Source organism: Sinocyclocheilus grahami, unplaced genomic scaffold (genome assembly GCF_001515645.1).
Source record: "Sinocyclocheilus grahami isolate Dianchi unplaced genomic scaffold, SAMN03320097.WGS_v1.1 scaffold141.1, whole genome shotgun sequence".
Taxonomy (NCBI): Eukaryota; Metazoa; Chordata; class Actinopteri; order Cypriniformes; family Cyprinidae; genus Sinocyclocheilus; species Sinocyclocheilus grahami.
In genome coordinates, this window is record NW_015505320.1 from 1,273,823 (window position 1) to 1,292,340 (window position 18,518).

The 18,518-nt window shown below is 35.1% G+C and overlaps 2 protein-coding genes across 3 annotated transcripts; one reads left to right on the plus strand and one right to left on the minus strand.

Moving 5' to 3' along the window:
• The first annotated feature begins 6 nt into the window (after positions 1 to 6).
• On the plus strand, positions 7 to 1,382 carry LOC107591390 (NEDD8-like). 2 transcript variants are annotated; one of them, XM_016280554.1, is made up of 4 exons: positions 7 to 116; positions 592 to 639; positions 728 to 810; positions 892 to 1,382. In XM_016280554.1, the coding sequence occupies exons 1-4, from the start codon at positions 99 to 101 to the stop codon at positions 1,013 to 1,015; spliced, it is 273 nt and encodes a 90-aa protein (XP_016136040.1). In that variant the 5' UTR covers positions 7 to 98; the 3' UTR covers positions 1,016 to 1,382. The 2 variants fall into 2 exon arrangements, with proteins under 2 accessions (XP_016136040.1, XP_016136041.1); XM_016280555.1 differs by lacking the exon at positions 7 to 116 and adding an exon at positions 329 to 363.
• A 310-nt stretch (positions 1,383 to 1,692) lies between these two features.
• Positions 1,693 to 17,079, minus strand: LOC107591391 (AP-1 complex subunit gamma-1-like). Its single transcript, XM_016280556.1, has 22 exons — positions 16,846 to 17,079; positions 15,347 to 15,555; positions 15,029 to 15,153; positions 12,099 to 12,240; positions 11,873 to 11,969; positions 11,693 to 11,769; positions 11,519 to 11,614; positions 11,321 to 11,401; positions 11,131 to 11,229; positions 10,942 to 10,997; positions 8,272 to 8,385; positions 8,034 to 8,174; positions 7,540 to 7,594; positions 6,634 to 6,756; positions 5,827 to 5,916; positions 5,183 to 5,310; positions 4,471 to 4,575; positions 4,239 to 4,383; positions 4,012 to 4,144; positions 3,104 to 3,255; positions 2,332 to 2,430; positions 1,693 to 2,231 (listed from the first exon to the last, which is right to left on the minus strand). Exons 2-22 carry the CDS (start codon positions 15,545 to 15,547, stop codon positions 2,112 to 2,114), a joined length of 2,379 nt encoding a protein of 792 aa, XP_016136042.1. The 5' UTR covers positions 15,548 to 15,555; positions 16,846 to 17,079; the 3' UTR covers positions 1,693 to 2,111.
• Between the last annotated feature and the right edge of the window lie 1,439 nt (positions 17,080 to 18,518).

The following is an 18,518-nucleotide window of genomic DNA, read 5'->3' on the forward strand; positions in this document are numbered from 1 at the left end:
TTAGTCGGTTCATTTGCATTAGGTTTTAACAACTAGTGTTAAATAATATATGATCTGGTTTCTGTTTAATGTGTATGAGATAAAACACAGCCATCAATATGTTGATTAAAGTTAAGGTAAGTGATTTTGTCGCTGCCGCTATGAGTTTATATAATCTGTTTTAACCTGGTCAATTTTATATCAAATCGGCATGGGTTTATGGGGATTTTGGATCTAACAAGACGCCGAAAAGCGGAACCATCGCGTTCTACCAAAACACCCGGAATTTATTTCGGTTACACAGAAAGTTTTTTTTCCCTGTAGAAGCGCTTTAGCTATAGATATATATATAACACAGCCATCAATATGTTGATTAAAGTTAAGGTAAGTGATTTTGTCGCTGCCGCTATGAGTTTATATAATCTTAACCTGGTTTATTTTGTCCAGTATTAACATGCTCAAACTGCTGGTGTTTGATTTGGGTTGATTTTTAATAGAAGATTAATCGACTTGTCAAAGTGAAGAATAATTCAAGTTTATTTATAATGTCTTGTATTAGTAGTTGAGTGATTGAGATGTATCATAAATAATTATTTTTGTGTCGTGGTTCAGACACTCACGGGCAAAGAAATAGAAATTGACATCGAGCCTACAGACAAGGTATGCTTTGTTGTGCTAAAATTGTGGATCGTATTTCTTTATCTTTGGAAGTATTTGGAAATGAATGTTCTTCTCTTTTGCCAACAAGGTGGAGAGAATCAAAGAAAGGGTGGAAGAAAAGGAGGGGATCCCTCCACAACAGCAAAGACTCATTTACAGCGGAAAACAAATGTAAAGATCCCCATTAAAACGTCACTTTGAATTCAACTACATGGGGCAAAAACCAATCTCTCCTGTCTTTCTTTATTTAAGGAATGATGAGAAGACTGCTGCTGACTACAAGATCCAGGGAGGATCTGTCCTGCATTTAGTTCTTGCTCTCCGAGGAGGGCAAAACCTGCACTGGCCCTGCAGTCACCCAGTGTCTTTCCTCTAATCTATTCTATTAAGACTGCAAATAGTAGAAATCTGTGTTATCATGTATGTCAAAACAGCAGAATTGCCAAGAGGCTCTGGTGTTTAAAGCCAAAAGTGGACATTTGGCTTCGCATAAATCACTGTCTAAATCATGTTAGCGTGATCACAGCTGCTTGGGATTGACAGTTTACAACCGAAATGTTAGTTCATGTTGAAGTTTGTTTTTGCCCTGTCATTCTGCAATATATGACCGTATAAAATTGTGCACTTAAAAACACATTTGATTAAGTTTTAAGATGTAACTGCTCCCTTATAAAGGCTCATTAAGGAAATTAGTTTGCATTATCTTGCTTTAAAAAAATTAATAAATTCAACTCGTTCTCCTCATCCAGATCTTGTCAGTGTTATTTTAGTATTGTACTTTTTATTAATATAATTTTTTTTTTCATTTAGTTACTTTGCTGTATGTCTGTCATTTGTGTTTAAAAAAAAATAAAAAATTTAAAAATATATATATTTTATTTCAGTTAAAGTTATGTATTTCGAGGGACAAACGTGTTTTTAGTATAACCATAATAACCCCGGCTCTTGAACATACAATAAGGAATGTTGTATCCTAAAAGAGATGCTGACCAGTGTTGGGGAAAGTTACTTTTAAAAGTAATGCATTACAATATTGCGTTACTCCCTAAAAAAAGTAAAAATGACGAGAAAGGCTTTGATAACAGTAAGGCAATTGGAGCTCAACTGACCTCACAGCTCATGTTGTTCGTTCCCAGAAAGTCTCTGAATAATCAGTTATGGAGGTACACATGAAGGATATCACTAATTCAAGTTCAACTTACTTAGTGACAGTGCACAAAGGATCTTATCCAATGATAGTGTACATTAGTGTGACTGTCTTAATCTTGTGCAGTAATGACAGCACATGAAACCACACTTTGTTCCAGACAATTCAAACCAAGATAACACTTCATAAAAACCTGTTGTATCAAATCTGTGCTGGGACAGCGTTTAGTCCATAATAGAGAGGTTGACAGACAACTGCCTATTTCCATCGATCTCCATCTTTATAGGAAAGACAGTCATGGAGATTCTGGACACGTGTAGGTCTGTCACAAAGGGCTGATTGATGGCTGACAGGCTGTGCTAGGAAAGGAGTCAATTTGTACTGTGTCCTGATGCATTGCACCCTGATTTGAGTAAGACACACGGATCCGCATCTTAAGGCTGACCTGTGGGGGGTATAAAAGTATAGTCAAGTTTGTGCATAAATAGTGCTGATAAGTTTAGTAAGAAAGACAGCTGCACAAATCTAAAGCAGGGTAGACTTGCCTTGTTAGGGTTGTTAAGTAAAACAGTCTGCGTGACTTGACCAAGGCCATGTGCTGGAATCACATTACCACTCGGAGCCTTCATTTGCAGCTGAACACTCTAAACAGGAATATATTATTGTTTTTAAGAGATGACAGCATCCAAATGCTTCTGAATTATATAATTTCTTTCTCAAGTTAAATGTGTAAATAGATTTTTAAAAATGTATTTATTTTTGTGAGAAATTAAAATAGAAATAGTAAGGCCTGCTTTACACAAAACATTAAGCATTTTTACAGGGTGCTTGTATGTTAAAGGCAATTTAAATCAAATTAAAAATAATTAATAATCAAATAAAAGACCAATTCTTCAAAGTAAGGATAATAAAAATCATCTTAAGTCATAAAAACGGTGGGTTTTTAACAGGGGAAATAAAATCGTCAAAGCTATAATGCACTCAACTGAATGTAACTGGATAATAACAGGTACTTCATTTTAATACATGCCATAAATGATAAAATTAAAGGTATTTAAAACGTATTTATTGTGACATTTAATGTACATGTGGTGGAGAACCAAATAGGAATTAATCTACACTGAACGGAACCAAAACTCTTAAGTACAGAATATAAACTACTTAAATCATTTGGATTCAGAGTGCAGCATGAAGCAAAAAAAAAAAAAGTGTAAACAGTGTGAATGCTGTAACCTGTTAATATGGCTGCTGAAATTAATATCTGCTGCTTGTGTGTGCAAAAACAGAGCGAAGTTTAAAAATGGAGCGGGTATAGACCTTTGGTACTGCTGCTTGAAGAGTGAAGCTGGTGATGTCATTCTGAGTAGAATTAGAGGCAATAAGAGAGACCGTGACCTCGGTTTCTGTTTGTTTGTCATATTGGATCTTCAGGCTCAATCCGTTCTTCTCGTAGACTGACACAGTGGGAACTACATGCACATAAACACAGCAATGTTTCTGCATTTCTGCTTAATAGTTTTGTGGAAACCATGATACATTTTTTTCGAGAATTCTTTGATTGGTTCAAACAAACAGCATTCATTTGAAATAGAAATGTTTTGTACCACTGTAAATGTTTGCTTTAGTGCCACTTATCAATTTATGGCATTCTTGCTGTTTTTTAATCTTTATGATCCCAAACATGTAGGGCTACACAATTAATCGAATTTCTAATCGCGATTACAATTGTGGATGCCACAATTACGTAATTGGTTAAAGCGGCAATTAATTGTTCAAAGTCTACTTATGTTATTGTGCACGCTTAAGATATGTTTTTTTCTTTCTACATGTTATCTTAAGGGTTTTTCCATTGTTTTAGTATAATACCATTCATATTTTTACTTTTTTTATAATTTAAAGAAGAAACCAATCCGATGTATATTTGACATTTGAGGGTTAATACTATAGAAAAGCACTAAAAGCACTTTTTCAGTTAGAGTGTTTTCAGCTTGTTTATTTTCATATAAAAATACGGCATGCAGTTGCATCAAACAATGGTATAAACATCATTCAATGTAAATTGTGATAATCGTAATTAATAATCGCAATTACAATTTCAAGGGAATAATCGACAATTATGATTTTTGTCAGTCATAAGCAGCCCTACAAACATGTATATCTTTCAGGACAAATAGGTCAAATGGAGCTGGAGGAATGGGGAGTTCTTCAGGTATCGATGTTCTCACCTGGTGTCGGCTCCAGTCCTCCCAGCAGGTCGAGAAGATCTGCGCTAGAGGTAGTTGTTGGAGTGCTGGTTGGGGCAGGGCTGGGCTGAAGAGGTGTGTCTGTCCCACCCAAGAGATCCAAAAGGTCACACACCTAACAGAAGTGTAAATCCAAAAAAAAAAAAGATTTTTAACTATTGTTCAGCAGTTCTACTGTATGTCTAAATACAATATCCTGTAATAATTACCTGGCTTGCTGGTTCTGAAAGCAAACCAGCTTCAACTGGTTTGGGTTTGGATGTGTCAGGCTCTTTAATCTCTCCTGGTGTGTCTCCATTAGTGTAGCCAGGTGAGTTCTTGTCCATCACAGGCATTCTCTCCAATACCGCAGCTCTGAGAGGAAGACAATGAAGAGCAGCACCATTCATGCATGATGTTTTTTAATAAACAATAATGCACTACGAAAACACACAGCGGTACCTCATGTGGTCATATTTCTTGAAGAGTGCATTATATTCAACCGCTCTTTGCTGTAGTTCCAGGTCAATGCAGCTGCCGTAAATACTGACAATACTTCTGATTCGGCTGATTGAGAGAAAAACATAAATATGTAAGACCAAACAGACTACAGAATCTACACACAAATAACAATGTACAATAACTTATCTTTGAGTGATTTTTTCCTAGGGATGAACGTATTCAATAACGTAACCGTTTTCAGCCCATATAGAATGTTTTTTTTTTTTTAGCTATACCCCAGGGCTGCATTTATTTGATAAAAAATATACAATAACAATATTATTACGACTTAAAATAAATGTTTTCTATTTTAATATATTTTAAAATTTAAAAAACTTAGAAAACTTATTTATTCTTGTAACAGCAAAGCAACATTTTCAGATTCTTCAATGAATAGGAAATTCAAAAGAATAGCATCTATTTTAAAAAAAATTTTGAAGAAAAAAACACTAATACGTGAACAACACCATCAAATATAGCACTAGTTTTTAGCATTTAAAAAAACATACATATATATTAAGACAAAAAATACAGTAACATTTTTAAAGAATTATCGGCCAGAATGATAATATCGGTGCATCCATCATTTTTTAAATTCCCATTATGTCTCATATTAAATTCATAGTGCATTCTTGCCAGTGTTTCACAAAAGCGACACAAGCAATGTTCTCACTCGACATTGTCTGTGATGCGAGTGCTCAGCTTCATGGTAGCAGTGAGTGCGAAGCCTCTGGTTGCCGGCGATGACATGTGAGACTGCAAAACTGTTTCCAAGGCATCCAGGACGTCATCCTCAGTAACCTAGCGACAGAAAAGGCCCACAACTCAATTTAGTTGCCCCTTACAAAGCAAATACTGTGGTGATACAGGAGTGGCATCAGATATTAGTACCATAGTAATTTCATACTATAGTCTAAGAAGTGCAAAACTACATATTTTTAAATCTGACTGGTTAATTTCAAGGATAAATGATTATGATTAAGTTTGTGAGACACAACTTCTCAGATGGGGTTTATCTTGCTGACAAACTAATAGTTACTATTACATTTTACATGCAGAAGCATGCAACTCTCAGCCCTACCACAATAACTAGCATATTCATGTACATTGCTATTTAATTACATGATATTCAACATACTCCAAAATGAGAACAACTTGGCACTATTGTGGTCATTTTGGATCATTTTCCGTAAGTGACTAACAACACTAAATATATCAAATTATCTGCCAGATTCATACCGATTCTATACTGACACTGATTGGCGCTCCACAAATGCTTTCTATTTACTTTTCTATATAATCTTCATTTCCGTTTACCTGCAGAGGCTCAATCTCCTCACATTCGCCCTTCAGCAGCAGGTCTCCATATTCTCCTATACACCAGCACGCAACTTGGACCAAGGATTGCTATGAAGATAAACTGTCTATTACACACAAACACTTACAAAGGGCACATATAAATCAAAATGCTTGAAAAAAAGACACTTTTCAAACGGGACATATTCTTGCATTCAAAATAGTGAAATTCAACATCCTAAAAATGCTGTATTCATGGCCCAGATATGCTCAATGGTCAAAACGCATGGCACATTCACGTTTCAAGATTCAAGATGCATCTTGTGTAAAAGGCCACTTACACATCTAATATGTGACCCTGGACCACAAAACTAGTCATAAGGGTACATTTTTTTTAAATTGAGATTTATACATCATCTGAAAGCTGAATAAATAAGCTTTCCATTGATGTATTTGTTATGATAGGACAATATTTGGCCGAGATACACCTATTTGAAAATCTGGAATCTGAGGGTGCAAAAAAATCTAAATATTGAGAAAATCGCCTTTAAAGCTGTCCAAACGTAGTCCTTAGCAATGCATATTACTAATCAAAAATTAAGTTTTGATATATTTACCGTAGGAAATTTACAAAATATCTTCATGGAACATGATCTTTACTTAATAATATCCTAATGATTTTTGGCATAAAAGAAAAATCGATAATTTTGACCCATACAATGTTTTTTTGGCTATTGCTAAAAATATACCCAAGCGACTTAAGACTGGTTTTGTGGTCCAGGGTCACATATAGTTTAAAGACTTACAAGCAAAGAAACATTTCCTTACCTGTGCAATATCTTTTACAAGTGCTCTATAGAGTTTGTGAACAGTGTAACAGTGGAGCTCAGATGCAGTAGTGATGAGTTGGATGAGGTTGGGCACAGTCTCATCTCTTACATCGCCCCCTGCCTGAGAGAGGTGTACATCACTTCAATTTAAATGATTGATTCTCTCATGCTGTTCAAACTCAATTTTTATAGAGCCCTGAACATGACTCCCACAACTTATTAATTCGTTCCCTTGTTTTAATTAAATCGTGGACACATTGTACTAATTTGTTCCCTTGTTTTGGTAAATCATGTTGTATTAATTAGTTTCTCTTGAATTAGTAAAATGTGGCCATAATTTAATAAAACAAGGGAACGAATTAATAAGTCATGGGAACACATTTTTAATTCGTGCCCACGATTGAAAGGAGGGAAAAAAATTCTTAATTTTTAAAAAAGTTTTTCCTTAACTATTTCCTAATTTGTGGCTATGACAGATATATTTTCGTCTGCATGTCATGTGCGGGGGGCTACGTACATTTTCTGAGAAACATGAAAGTGAGTTTCAGGAGATTTTACCAAACAATATTATGGCTTTAGAAGACATTAAATAATGCACACCAATCGTATGTACCACTTTTATAATGCTTTTTTGCATCTTGGCATTTAAAAATTACCATTTACTTTCATTGTGCGGAAATGATAGTTAACATTGTGCCTTAGATGTCCAATTGTGTGTCACAGAAGAAATAAAATAATACAGCGTTGAAATGAATGACAATTATTATGGCCTTTTTGGATGAACTATAACTAAACACTCTGGTGTTTACAGACTGAACGTCATTGTTTATTTGTGAATGGGTTAACTTTCGTCGTATTTTAGGAGTTATGTAACTGGTTTGGTTGTGTAGCAGTGGCTATTTACCGTGGTGAGTACATGCAGGATGGTATCAATGTGCCAGCGCTTAGAAGGGGAATACCTGACCAAGACACAAAGACAAGTGCTATTCATTGCCTGTGACTTGCCACATATACAAAAATAGACAAGTTAACACATAACACAAAAAAGCAATACATCGGGATTACTACTTTATGTGTTTTAGAATGGGCAGACCAGTGATTACTGAGCTAAACGTTACAACGTAGCAAAGACTGAGCTCATACATTTTAATTAGCGTACACTGACACTGCTAGTTAATCAAATAATGGAAATGTGCATTAAACGTAGGCATGCCTTACAGAAACCAACTCACTGGACATTGTCCTGTACGAGAGCAAACGTTTGAGAGGTGCTTGCTCAGATGTGAGTGTTCAATAGGACAGAAACACTGAAAAATGAACAGGGCTGAGCCACAGCCATGCAGACATATAATGAATGAAACTAACAGGTAGATATGAAGTACAAAAGATTGATGATACCTTTCAGCAGCGTTGAAGATGCCAGAAGCGGTTTGAGATCGAAGCTCTGGGGGACAGAATGAAAGAAAAATGAGGAGCTCTTTCATCATTGAGCGAATGTTCACGGCAGACACAAGGGCAAGAGACAGTTCCAGTGCACGACTGCAAAAGAAAAAGAGCAGAATGGATAACTGTAATTACACGACCATTTGTACGTCTGTAATTTCTATGCATCTTCACTTTTTAGGACTTACAGTACCGTTTCACTGAGGTGTCTTGATCTTTCAGACAGTCCACAATGGTGCCTCTGTGCCGCTGCACTGCGTTGTGGTCCGTCTGTACAATCTTCTGGAGAGATGTCATTGAAATGTAGCTGTAATGGATGAGAGGAGACAGAAAATGACAGCGTACTGTAGTGAGGGTTGTGAAAATGAATTTACAATTTATATTTCCTGCTCTAAATTTACATTATACTTACATTACATAAGAAATATAAAAAAACATGTATTCTTTTGTCTAAAGCAACTGCAGTCCACATATGTGACCCTGGACCACAAAACCAGTCATAAGGGTCAATTTTTCGAAACTGAGATTTATACATCATCTAAAGGCTGAATAAATAAGCTTTCCATTGATGTATGGTTTGTTAGGATAGGACAATATTTGGATACAACTATTTGAAAATCTGGAATCTGAGGGTGCAAAAAAATCTAAATATTGAGAAAATCGCTTTTAAAGTTGTCCAAATGAAGTTCTTAGCCATGCATATTACTAATCGAAAATTAAGTTGAATATATTTACAGTAGGAAATTTACTAAATAGCTTAATGGAACATGATCTTTACTTAATATCCAAATGATTTTTGGCATAAAAGAAAAATCTATAATTTTGACCCATACAATGTATTTTTGGCTATTGCTACAAATATACCCCAGCGACTTAAGACTGGTTTTGTGGTCCAGGGTCACATATGTCTATGTGAACTACTGACACCCAAATTTGATTTGAATCATTTCATAAAAATTCTGAAATAGATCTGCACTTATTCCAAAAGGACACGGACTAAAATTGAAGATGCACTACTGTTCAAAAATGTGCTGTCAATGAGAGTTTTTAATGTTTTTGAAAGAAATCTATTACCTCACCAAATAATTCATGCATTCATTCGATCAAAAATAAATAAAGACAGTCCTATTGTGAAATATAATTACAATTTCAAATAATTGTTTTCCGTTTTAAAATGCAGTTTATATTTCTGTGAATGCAAAGCTCAATTTTCAGCAGACATTTCTCCAGTCTTCAGTATCACATGACACATTATAGAAATAATTGATCAATGTTGAAAACAGTCTCGCTGCTTAATCTTTATGTGGAAACTTTGAAACATTTTTTCAGGATTTGCTGATAAATAGAAAGTTCAAAAAAACTTGAATATAATAATAAAACTTGAAACTTTACTGTCTACAAATGTTTTTACTCTAAATTTTGATCAATTTAATCCATCTTTGTTGAAAAGTAATTTCTTTAAAAAATAAATAAATAAAAATCTTGGCTAACCTTTTGCCTCTGCATAACATGTATAACCCATTCTGATAAGCCAACTCAAATATGACAAGAAAGTATAATCGGTTCACAGCAGTAATGAATATATGAGTAATTTTATCATTTAACACCAAAATATGTATGTGGTGTTAAATGATAAAATAAAATTGTTAGATCTACTTTAATTAAGATTTAACATTTTAATTCAAGAAAAATCTATAATTTTGACCCATACAATGTATTTTTGGCTATTGCTACAAATATACCCCAGCGACTTAAGACTGGTTTTGTGGTCCAGGGTCACATATGTCTATGTGAACTACTGACACCCAAATTTGATTTGAATCATTTCATAAAAATTCTGAAATAGATCTGCACTTATTCCAAAAGGACACTGACTAAAATTGAAGATGCACTACTGTTCAAAAATGTGCTGTCAATGAGAGTTTTTAATGTTTTTGAAAGAAATCTATTACCTCACCAAATAATTCATGCATTCATTCGATCAAAAATAAATAAAGACAGTCCTATTGTGAAATATAATTACAATTTCAAATAATTGTTTTCCGTTTTAAAATGCAGTTTATATTTCTGTGAATGCAAAGCTCAATTTTCAGCAGACATTTCTCCAGTCTTCAGTATCACATGACACATTATAGAAATAATTGATCAATGTTGAAAACAGTCTCGCTGCTTAATCTTTATGTGGAAACTTTGAAACATTTTTTCAGGATTTGCTGATAAATAGAAAGTTCAAAAAAACTTGAATATAATAATAAAACTTGAAACTTTACTGTCTACAAATGTTTTTACTCTAAATTTTGATCAATTTAATCCATCTTTGTTGAAAAGTAATTTCTTTAAAAAATAAATAAATAAAAATCTTGGCTAACCTTTTGCCTCTGCATAACATGTATAACCCATTCTGATAAGCCAACTCAAATATGACAAGAAAGTATAATCGGTTCACAGCAGTAATGAATATATGAGTAATTTTATCATTTAACACCAAAATATGTATGTGGTGTTAAATGATAAAATAAAATTGTTAGATCTACTTTAATTAAGATTTAACATTTTAATTCTTTTAAATATTAAAGCATTAAAATAAAGCAGAAACTTACCGAATATTCCTGTCATTATTAAGCAGAAATCTCCCCAGAATATTTACAGCTAGCACCTTAAAAGACATAAATCAGATGCATTTAAAGACCCAAAATAAACTACAGAAACTCCAGTCCATGCTCCCATTTAAATCAGATCATTTAACACCAAAATATGTATGTGGTGTTAAATGATAAAATAAAATTGTTAGATCTACTTTAATTAAGATTTAACATTTTCATTCTTTTAAATATTAAAGCATTAAAATAAAGCAGAAACTTACCGAATATTCCTGTCATTATTAAGCAGAAATCTCCCCAGAATATTTACAGCTAGCACCTTAAAAGGCATAAATCAGATGCATTTAAAGACCCAAAATAAACTACAGAAACTCCAGTCCATGCTCCCATTTAAATCAAACCCCACTCAACATAAAATTGAATATTAAATTGTATATGAAATTGTGACCAACCCTAAGCCCGCTCTCTGAGTTGATGTCCATGATAGTTAGGACTGTTTCATATAGCACGGCACTGCCGGCAGTCTTACTGCTGTCTGTATTTGTAGCCACCTGTGCATCAGAATCACCAAGATCAAGCATGATAAACTCTGCTTTAAATATACATAACTACCTTACACAGGGTGTGTTTGGTTTGCTGTACCTGTGCCAACAAGTCATTCATGGCATCACTAGCCGTGTCATTATTGTGACCCAGGATTCTTAGCAATCGAAGAATGCGAACCTGAGGGATAGAACGAGACCAATAAAATCATAATATTCATAGAGTTTACTATAAAATGTAGAAATGATGTTGTAGCCTAATAAAGAGTGATATTGAGTTTGACTGTAGCCAACAGACCTGTAGAAAAGGGTCGCTGATTCCAGCTACATTGTGCTCAGGAGAATAACTGGATGTCACAAGACCTTTCATAATCTGAACCAGCTCAGGAACAGTCTAATAAAATGGGAAGAAAATAGTCTGTATATCGGAGTAGTTAAAGTAAAGGTTTTAGAGAAATTTCACTTGAATTACCTTGCGGAACTGATCAAGAGTGTCAGGATTACGCTTACACAATTCAGTGATAAGAACTACAGCCCCATGCAAAACCCCTGTGGAAACAGTCAGGCAATTATTACAAAAAGCATATTAAATAAACCTCACATAGTACAAACTTTTTATGTTTATGCATAGGTTGCAAAAAGAAACACTAACCATGGTTCTTCTCAGAGAGCAGAGTCCTTGCTGAAGGAGTAAAGAGCTCTGCAAGCTCTGGGACCTTTCTTATTATGTGAACGGCACACAGCGTGGCCTAAAGCATTAATCATTATCAACGCAACACAGATACAAAAACATGATTTAGCAGGATTGTGCTAGTTTGGGTGCTGACATGACATGACTTAAACTGTAAGTTTACTGACATAAAATGTCACGAACTGACCTTTTTCTTGATATAAGAATTAGAGGCCCTGAGGAGCCGTTCGATCTCTGGTGCCAGGTCTCGACACATCTCAGCTGAACCCATGCAGGCCAGAGTGCATAGAGCCAGAGACTGAACATACTGACTGCTGTGGGAAAGGTCACTACGACAGAGATAAAATGGCCCGTCAGAATAATGATTCAAAATTGAACTACATTAAATACAAGCACATAAAAAATAATAAGCAAATAAATAAAAGAAAATGTGTATATATAACATAAAAGCAAATATATTTAAAGGAATTGTTCACATTTGCTGGAATCTTACTCACACTTAGGCCATCAAGATATAGATGAGTTTGTTTCTTCATCGGAACAGATTTAGAGAAATTTTGCATTACATTACTTACTCACCAATGGATCCTCTGCAGTGAATAGGTGCCGTCAGAATGAGAGAGAAAGCGGTTCTAAGTTAAAAAAATTTTTATTGCAAACACAAAGCTTTTTGCTTCACAAGACATTATTGATGCACTGGAGTAGGCCTACTCCAGTCTTCAGTGTCACATGATCCTTCAGCAATCATTTTAATATGCTGATTTGCTGATTATCAATATTTTAAAAAGTTGAGTACATTTTTTCAGGATTCTTTGATGAATAGAAAGATCCAAAGATCAGCATTTATCTGAAATAAAAAGCTTTTGTAACATTATACACTATACCATTCAAAAGCTCTTTTTAAAATTTATGTTATAGAAATTATTACTTTCATTTAGCAAGGATGTTTTAAATTGATCAAAAGTGATGATAAAGACATTTATAATGTTACAAAAGATTTCTATTTCAGATAAATGCTGTTCTTCTGAACTTTCTATTCATCAAAGAAACCTGAAAAAAATCTACTCCGCTGTTTTCAACATCATAATAATAAATGTTTTTTGAGCAGCAAATCAGAATATTAGAATGATTTCTGAAGGATCATGTGACTGGAGTAATGATGCTAAAGCTCTGCTTTGAAATCACAGGAATAAATTATATTTTCAAATAGAAAACAGTTATTTTAAATAGTAAAAATATTTCAAAATGTTACTGTTTTTGCTGTATTTTGGATCAAATAAATGCAGGCTTGGTGAGCAGAAGAGAATTCTTTAAAAAACATTAAAAATCTTACTGTTCAAAAACTTTTGACTGGTATGTTAGCCTATAGTTTGAAGTAAACAATATTAATATAAATAAGGAGAGTCTGAGATTTATTTGACAGTGATTTCACATTTCTTGTTTGTATGAAGGCTAAATACCAATAAAAGGTGAACATGTATTTATTTGCGACATTTTTTCCCTAAAATATTATATTTTACATTAATAATTATATAAATATTATACAAATTAATTTTTCATAAGTTTGTAGGTACAGACATCTGTTGTGGCTGTTCTTGGCCGTTTTTATGAGGCTTTTTAATAGTGTTCATATCGATATCAGAATTATATCGTATCGACCGAAATTAAGAAATATATCGTGATATAAATTTTGGCCATATCGTCCAGCCCTACACTGGAGTGGACTGGATTACTTGTGGATTATTATGATGCTTTTATCAGCTGTTTGAACTCTCATTCTGACGGCATCCATTCACTGCAGAGGATCCACTGGAGAGCAAGTGATGTAATGATAAATTTCTTCAAATCGGTTTGCTAAATGACGTTGCTAAAAAATAACATTATTTTGTGTATTTGGTGTAATAAAATGTGTTTATGCGGTTTAAGGTTCAAAAAACACATTATTTTCCACATACTGTACATTATTGTTTCTCCTCTATGCCCCGACTTTCTGAAACGCGTCGATTTTTACAAAGCTCATCGTTCTGAAAAGCGAGGTGTACGCTGATTGGCCAGCTATCTAGTGCATTGTGATTGGCTAAATTCCTCAAGCGTGTAACAGAAATGTTACACCACTTACCATACTATGATGCTGTGTCCCGGCGCAACGAGACAAAACCAATAAAACCCATTATAAATTAGGCATTTGTTGTATCCAATGGGGACATAATTACTGATTATAATGACTTATACTGTCTTTTTACGCGTTGCGTGGCATCGCGCCGCATAAACATAAAACCATGTCTGCATTTGTGATCGGAGAAATGACAAACAACAAGCGCTACTCTACACTGCTCAAAACTCGCGTTTGAATCATCAGTGGCAAATCCTTTAAATATGAAAATGTACTTACAGGCTGTGAGTCAGCATTATTTGTCAGCATCATAGACTGTATAGGGTCAGCATGCGCTCCGAAGGGGAAACAGGGGAACTGAATTCATCGGAACACTGGCACTGTAGGCTACTCTCCCAGGAAACAGTCCTTGTCCTTCGTAAAATGCGTTGCACACATCTGAATATTTGGTTTGACCTGTTCTGGAACAGTGTTGTAAATACAACTTAACCCCTGATTTCTAGTCGTGTCCTCTTTTGGAAGGCCAAACAAAGTAGTTTCGCTTTCACAACGAAACACATAGCATCTCCATGACATGGCGGTGGCGGCAACAATACTACAGCGAGAATCAAAGTTACACCTTCTTTCTTTGTATGAACATGGGCGGTGTTATGCAAATCTTCCCACAAAGTGACGTAGACATGTGGGGGAGTGTTTAAACGAGGTGTTTTAGGAGGGTGTGGATGAGTCTTAACTTTTATAAAGAATATCTCTTTGGGTTTGAGACTTTAGTCTTTGCGACTTTAGGGGTCTTATCTATTCACGAACAGCTTGTAACACTCCAAAGAGAAAGGAAAACTTGAAATCGCATCATATGACCCCTTTAATGAAGAAACAAACTCATCTATATCTTGGCTGGGCTGAGGGTGAGTAAATTTTCATTTTTGTGCAAGCTATTCTTTTAAATAAAAAAATATTAAGAAATTACAAAAAGCGTTCTGCTTAAAAATATGTAAAGTATTTACTTCTTGATTGAGTTGGTAATCAGTAAACTAGCATCCTGCTTCTCATCTAGGAGCATCATGGCTCCCAGGTAACCAATCCGCTTCTCGTTGTACCTGGGGCTGGCAATCAGACGTACACACTCCATCTGTGGGAGACAATACTAAAGTTATCACCATATAAAGATATATAACAGGTGCAAAAATTAACAAAAACATAATGTAAAGTACAGAGGGAGAAGGATGCACAGACACGACATAAATGAGGTGGCATGATGTGATGTATCCATAATCAAAGATGTAAAACCATCAGTGCAATTACACACACATGTGGACAGTCACCTGGCCGAAGTGTGCAGGGTAACCCAGCATGTGCACGTAGAGTAGTTTTGCCAGGCTGTGTGAACGCTCCCCATTGTCACCCTGGCGAAACTGCGCTCGGATATCCGCACACTCTCTTTGGATGATGCCCCTCTCCTCACCTTGTGTCCGGGCACTACGGATGACCCGGATCATTTCCTGTAAGCGCACTGAGGGACTCATGACTGTTTCTGTAATCAGAGAGATTGAGAGAGGCATTTCATAGAAATTGAAAGAGGAACCAGCACTAACCAAGGACTGGCAGTTTCTTGGTACTTTATTCAATTGCATATATGTACATAAACTTGACTTCAATTTTTTTTTTATATTAATTGCAACTCTGTGAAAGATCTTATCTGGTTTCACTTTAAATAAACAAAGAATTATTTAAACTAAAAATAGGTTAAATAATTTTTTTTAAAAGATGCCCTTTATGCTCAGCAAGGCTGCATTTTATTTGATAAAAATACTGTAAAAACAGTAATACTGTCATTACTCCAGTCTTCAATGTCATATGATTCTTCAGAAATCATTCTAATATGCTGCATTCATGCTCAAGAAACATTTCTTATTATCAATGTTGAAAACAATTGTGCTGCCAAATATTTTTGTAGAAATCGTAATACATTTTTTATTTTATGAATACAAAGTATAAAAAAGAACAAACAAAAAAATGTTTTTGTAACATTATGTCTTTAATGCCACTTTTGATAAATTAGACATCCTTACTGGCTAAAAGATTTAATTTGAATAATTTTTTAATGTATATATGGCATATCTTTTGGAGCATGACATATATAATGGTCATTATATACTCACATTGTATGAACAAAAACAGTGTTGTGTTCAAGAAATCAGTCATTTTTGTCTGCACTTTTACTTACTGTTCTAAGTGCCTAGTTTACAGATAATTTGGGCCTGTCACTTTACTTCCCCTTTGGCGCAGGTGAGGAACATACACCTGCCTTCACTTCAGATCTTCCCATGCTGACTACATTCACGCCCGCATGCGCACAACGGCCTTCAGTCTCTGTGACGGTCGTTCCTCTCAAAACGCATTCCACATCTCATTATCGTTTTGACATCTAATACAGCCATCTTCATATATTATTTACAGCGCAGTGCATGTGTTCATGTATCGACACTTTCCTCGATCCACCATTTTCAAACACAAACGCTGTGTGCGCAGCAAAATCGCATGCACTATAATGCTGATAAAACGCCAACAGCCAAGTGATAACGACAGGAAAGACATGAAATATCTGAAAACTGCGATAAATTAGCGCTGCTCGTTGCTCTCGTCGTTTGCAAAAGATGTAAACATCTCTTGCTTTGTGGTACACTGCATCTGTTTGTGATTAAATGGAGTATTATGATACTTTTTGATGGCAAAATTCAAGTTCGTATAGATCCCGAGTGTTGTCAGCCTGTGTTTCTGTGCGCAGACGTTCCAGCATCTGATCCCAGGCTCATCATCTTACCTTTGGCAGCGCAGTAATCTCAAACGCCGAAGCCTGCCGGCTGCTCAGTGCCTAATTCATCCGCTCTTCCTCTTCTGTTTAACCTTACGATGTAACCGTTGGTAACCAGGCGAGGTCTTTTACTGTACGAGTAACTTTAAGCTGTAACTAACATTTACAAATGTGTCCATAAGCCTCATAGTACAGCGCAACTTCCGTCATCCGGGTGTGCCATGCATTCTCGTCCAGCTGCTCTGGAACTGGAAAAATACTTGTGTGCAGTGTGTATTTAAAGGACCCATACAGTATTTACTGATTTTTCGTATATTTTTAAGGTAAATTATACAATGAATGTTACAAAGTATGGCAAGCCGCCTAAAACATTTATTCCATAAAATAACTATATATCATTAGGTTATTGCTATTTAGTAAATAATTAAATCGTGTCTATAGTCCTACTTTCTTTTCAATGCCATTAACTAGAATTCGAACCTATCTATCTATCTATCTATCTATCTATCTATCTATCTATCTATCTATCTATCTATCTATCTATCTATCTATCTAGTCACTGAATACTGGGGGCATTTTTGGGGTCATTTCTGGCTTACATTTTACTAGTAGTTCACACTACCATTTAATTTTGTAATCAGTAACGTTTTTAGCCTTTTGCTCATCAAGGCTCCATTTTTCTTTTAATCAAAATGCAATAAAAAATAATATTGTGAATGTTCATTTAAAGGGGTCATATGATGTTGCTGCTTGCAGATCACAAGCATTTCCTAATTTCACTTCAGAATTTTTTGTTATATTTAATCTTTTGTTATATTTTTTATACTGTTATCATTTGTAAAGTATATATATACAGTATATGTATTTATATATATACTTTCCTTTACCTTTACCAAATTTACCTGTATTTACTTTGTTTTCATATTTGGCGACTTTTTGTGAAAAATTGAGACTTTTGAGGGTGGTTCTAGAGATTTTCTGAGGGAGGGGTTTGGCAACACTGCCAGTGGGGACATAATTAAGGATTATTATGACTTATACTGTCTTTTTACGCATTGCATCGCGCCGTGTAAACATAAAACCATGTCTGCATTTGTGATCGGAGAAATGACAAACAACAAACGCTACTCTACACTGCTAAAAACTCGCGTTTGAATCGTCAGTGGCAAATCCTTTAAATATAAAAAATGTACTTACAGTCTGTGAGTCAGAACAGCCGACATTGTAGTCTACTCTACCAGGATCAGGAAACAGTCCTCCATAAAATGTGCTGCACACATCTGAATATTTGGGTTGAACTGTTCTGGAACAGTGTTGTAAATACAACTTAACCACTGATCTCTAGTTGTGTCCTCTTTTGGAACACCAAACAAAGTAGTTTCGTTTTCACAACAAAACACACAGCGTCACACACGGCGGGCTAGACTGGGCGGCGGCGGTGGCCTAGAGTGAGCAGAGGCGGCGGATTCGACGAAGGAGCGTCTGGCGGGCTTGCGGCAACCACATGTGACGACCCAGGGCTGGACTCCGCTTTGTCCACGGTGAAAGCCGATCTGGCGATCCACATAATAAATAAAGTGTATTATTTATAATAAATATAAATAAATATATATATTTTTTTTTATCCACATAAATAAAATTAAATAAAAATCGTACTAAGGTAAGGTAGTATAACTATTCAT

Bases quoted from the DNA above. Each gene is read 5' to 3' on its own strand.
- LOC107591390 (XM_016280554.1), top strand. The intron at 640-727 runs GTATGCTTTGTT...TTTGCCAACAAG, and splicing joins ACATCGAGCCTACAGACAAG to GTGGAGAGAATCAAAGAAAG. The intron at 811-891 runs GTAAAGATCCCC...TCTTTATTTAAG, and splicing joins ATTTACAGCGGAAAACAAAT to GAATGATGAGAAGACTGCTG.
- LOC107591391 (XM_016280556.1), bottom strand. From the start codon at position 15,547: ATGAGTCCCTCAGTGCGCTTACAGGAAATGATCCGGGTCATCCGTAGT. The intron at 11,615-11,692 runs GTAATTCAAGTG...CCATTTTATTAG, and splicing joins CTCTTGATCAGTTCCGCAAG to ACTGTTCCTGAGCTGGTTCA. The intron at 2,232-2,331 runs GCAAGTCTACCC...TACCCCCCACAG, and splicing joins TACTTAACAACCCTAACAAG to GTCAGCCTTAAGATGCGGAT.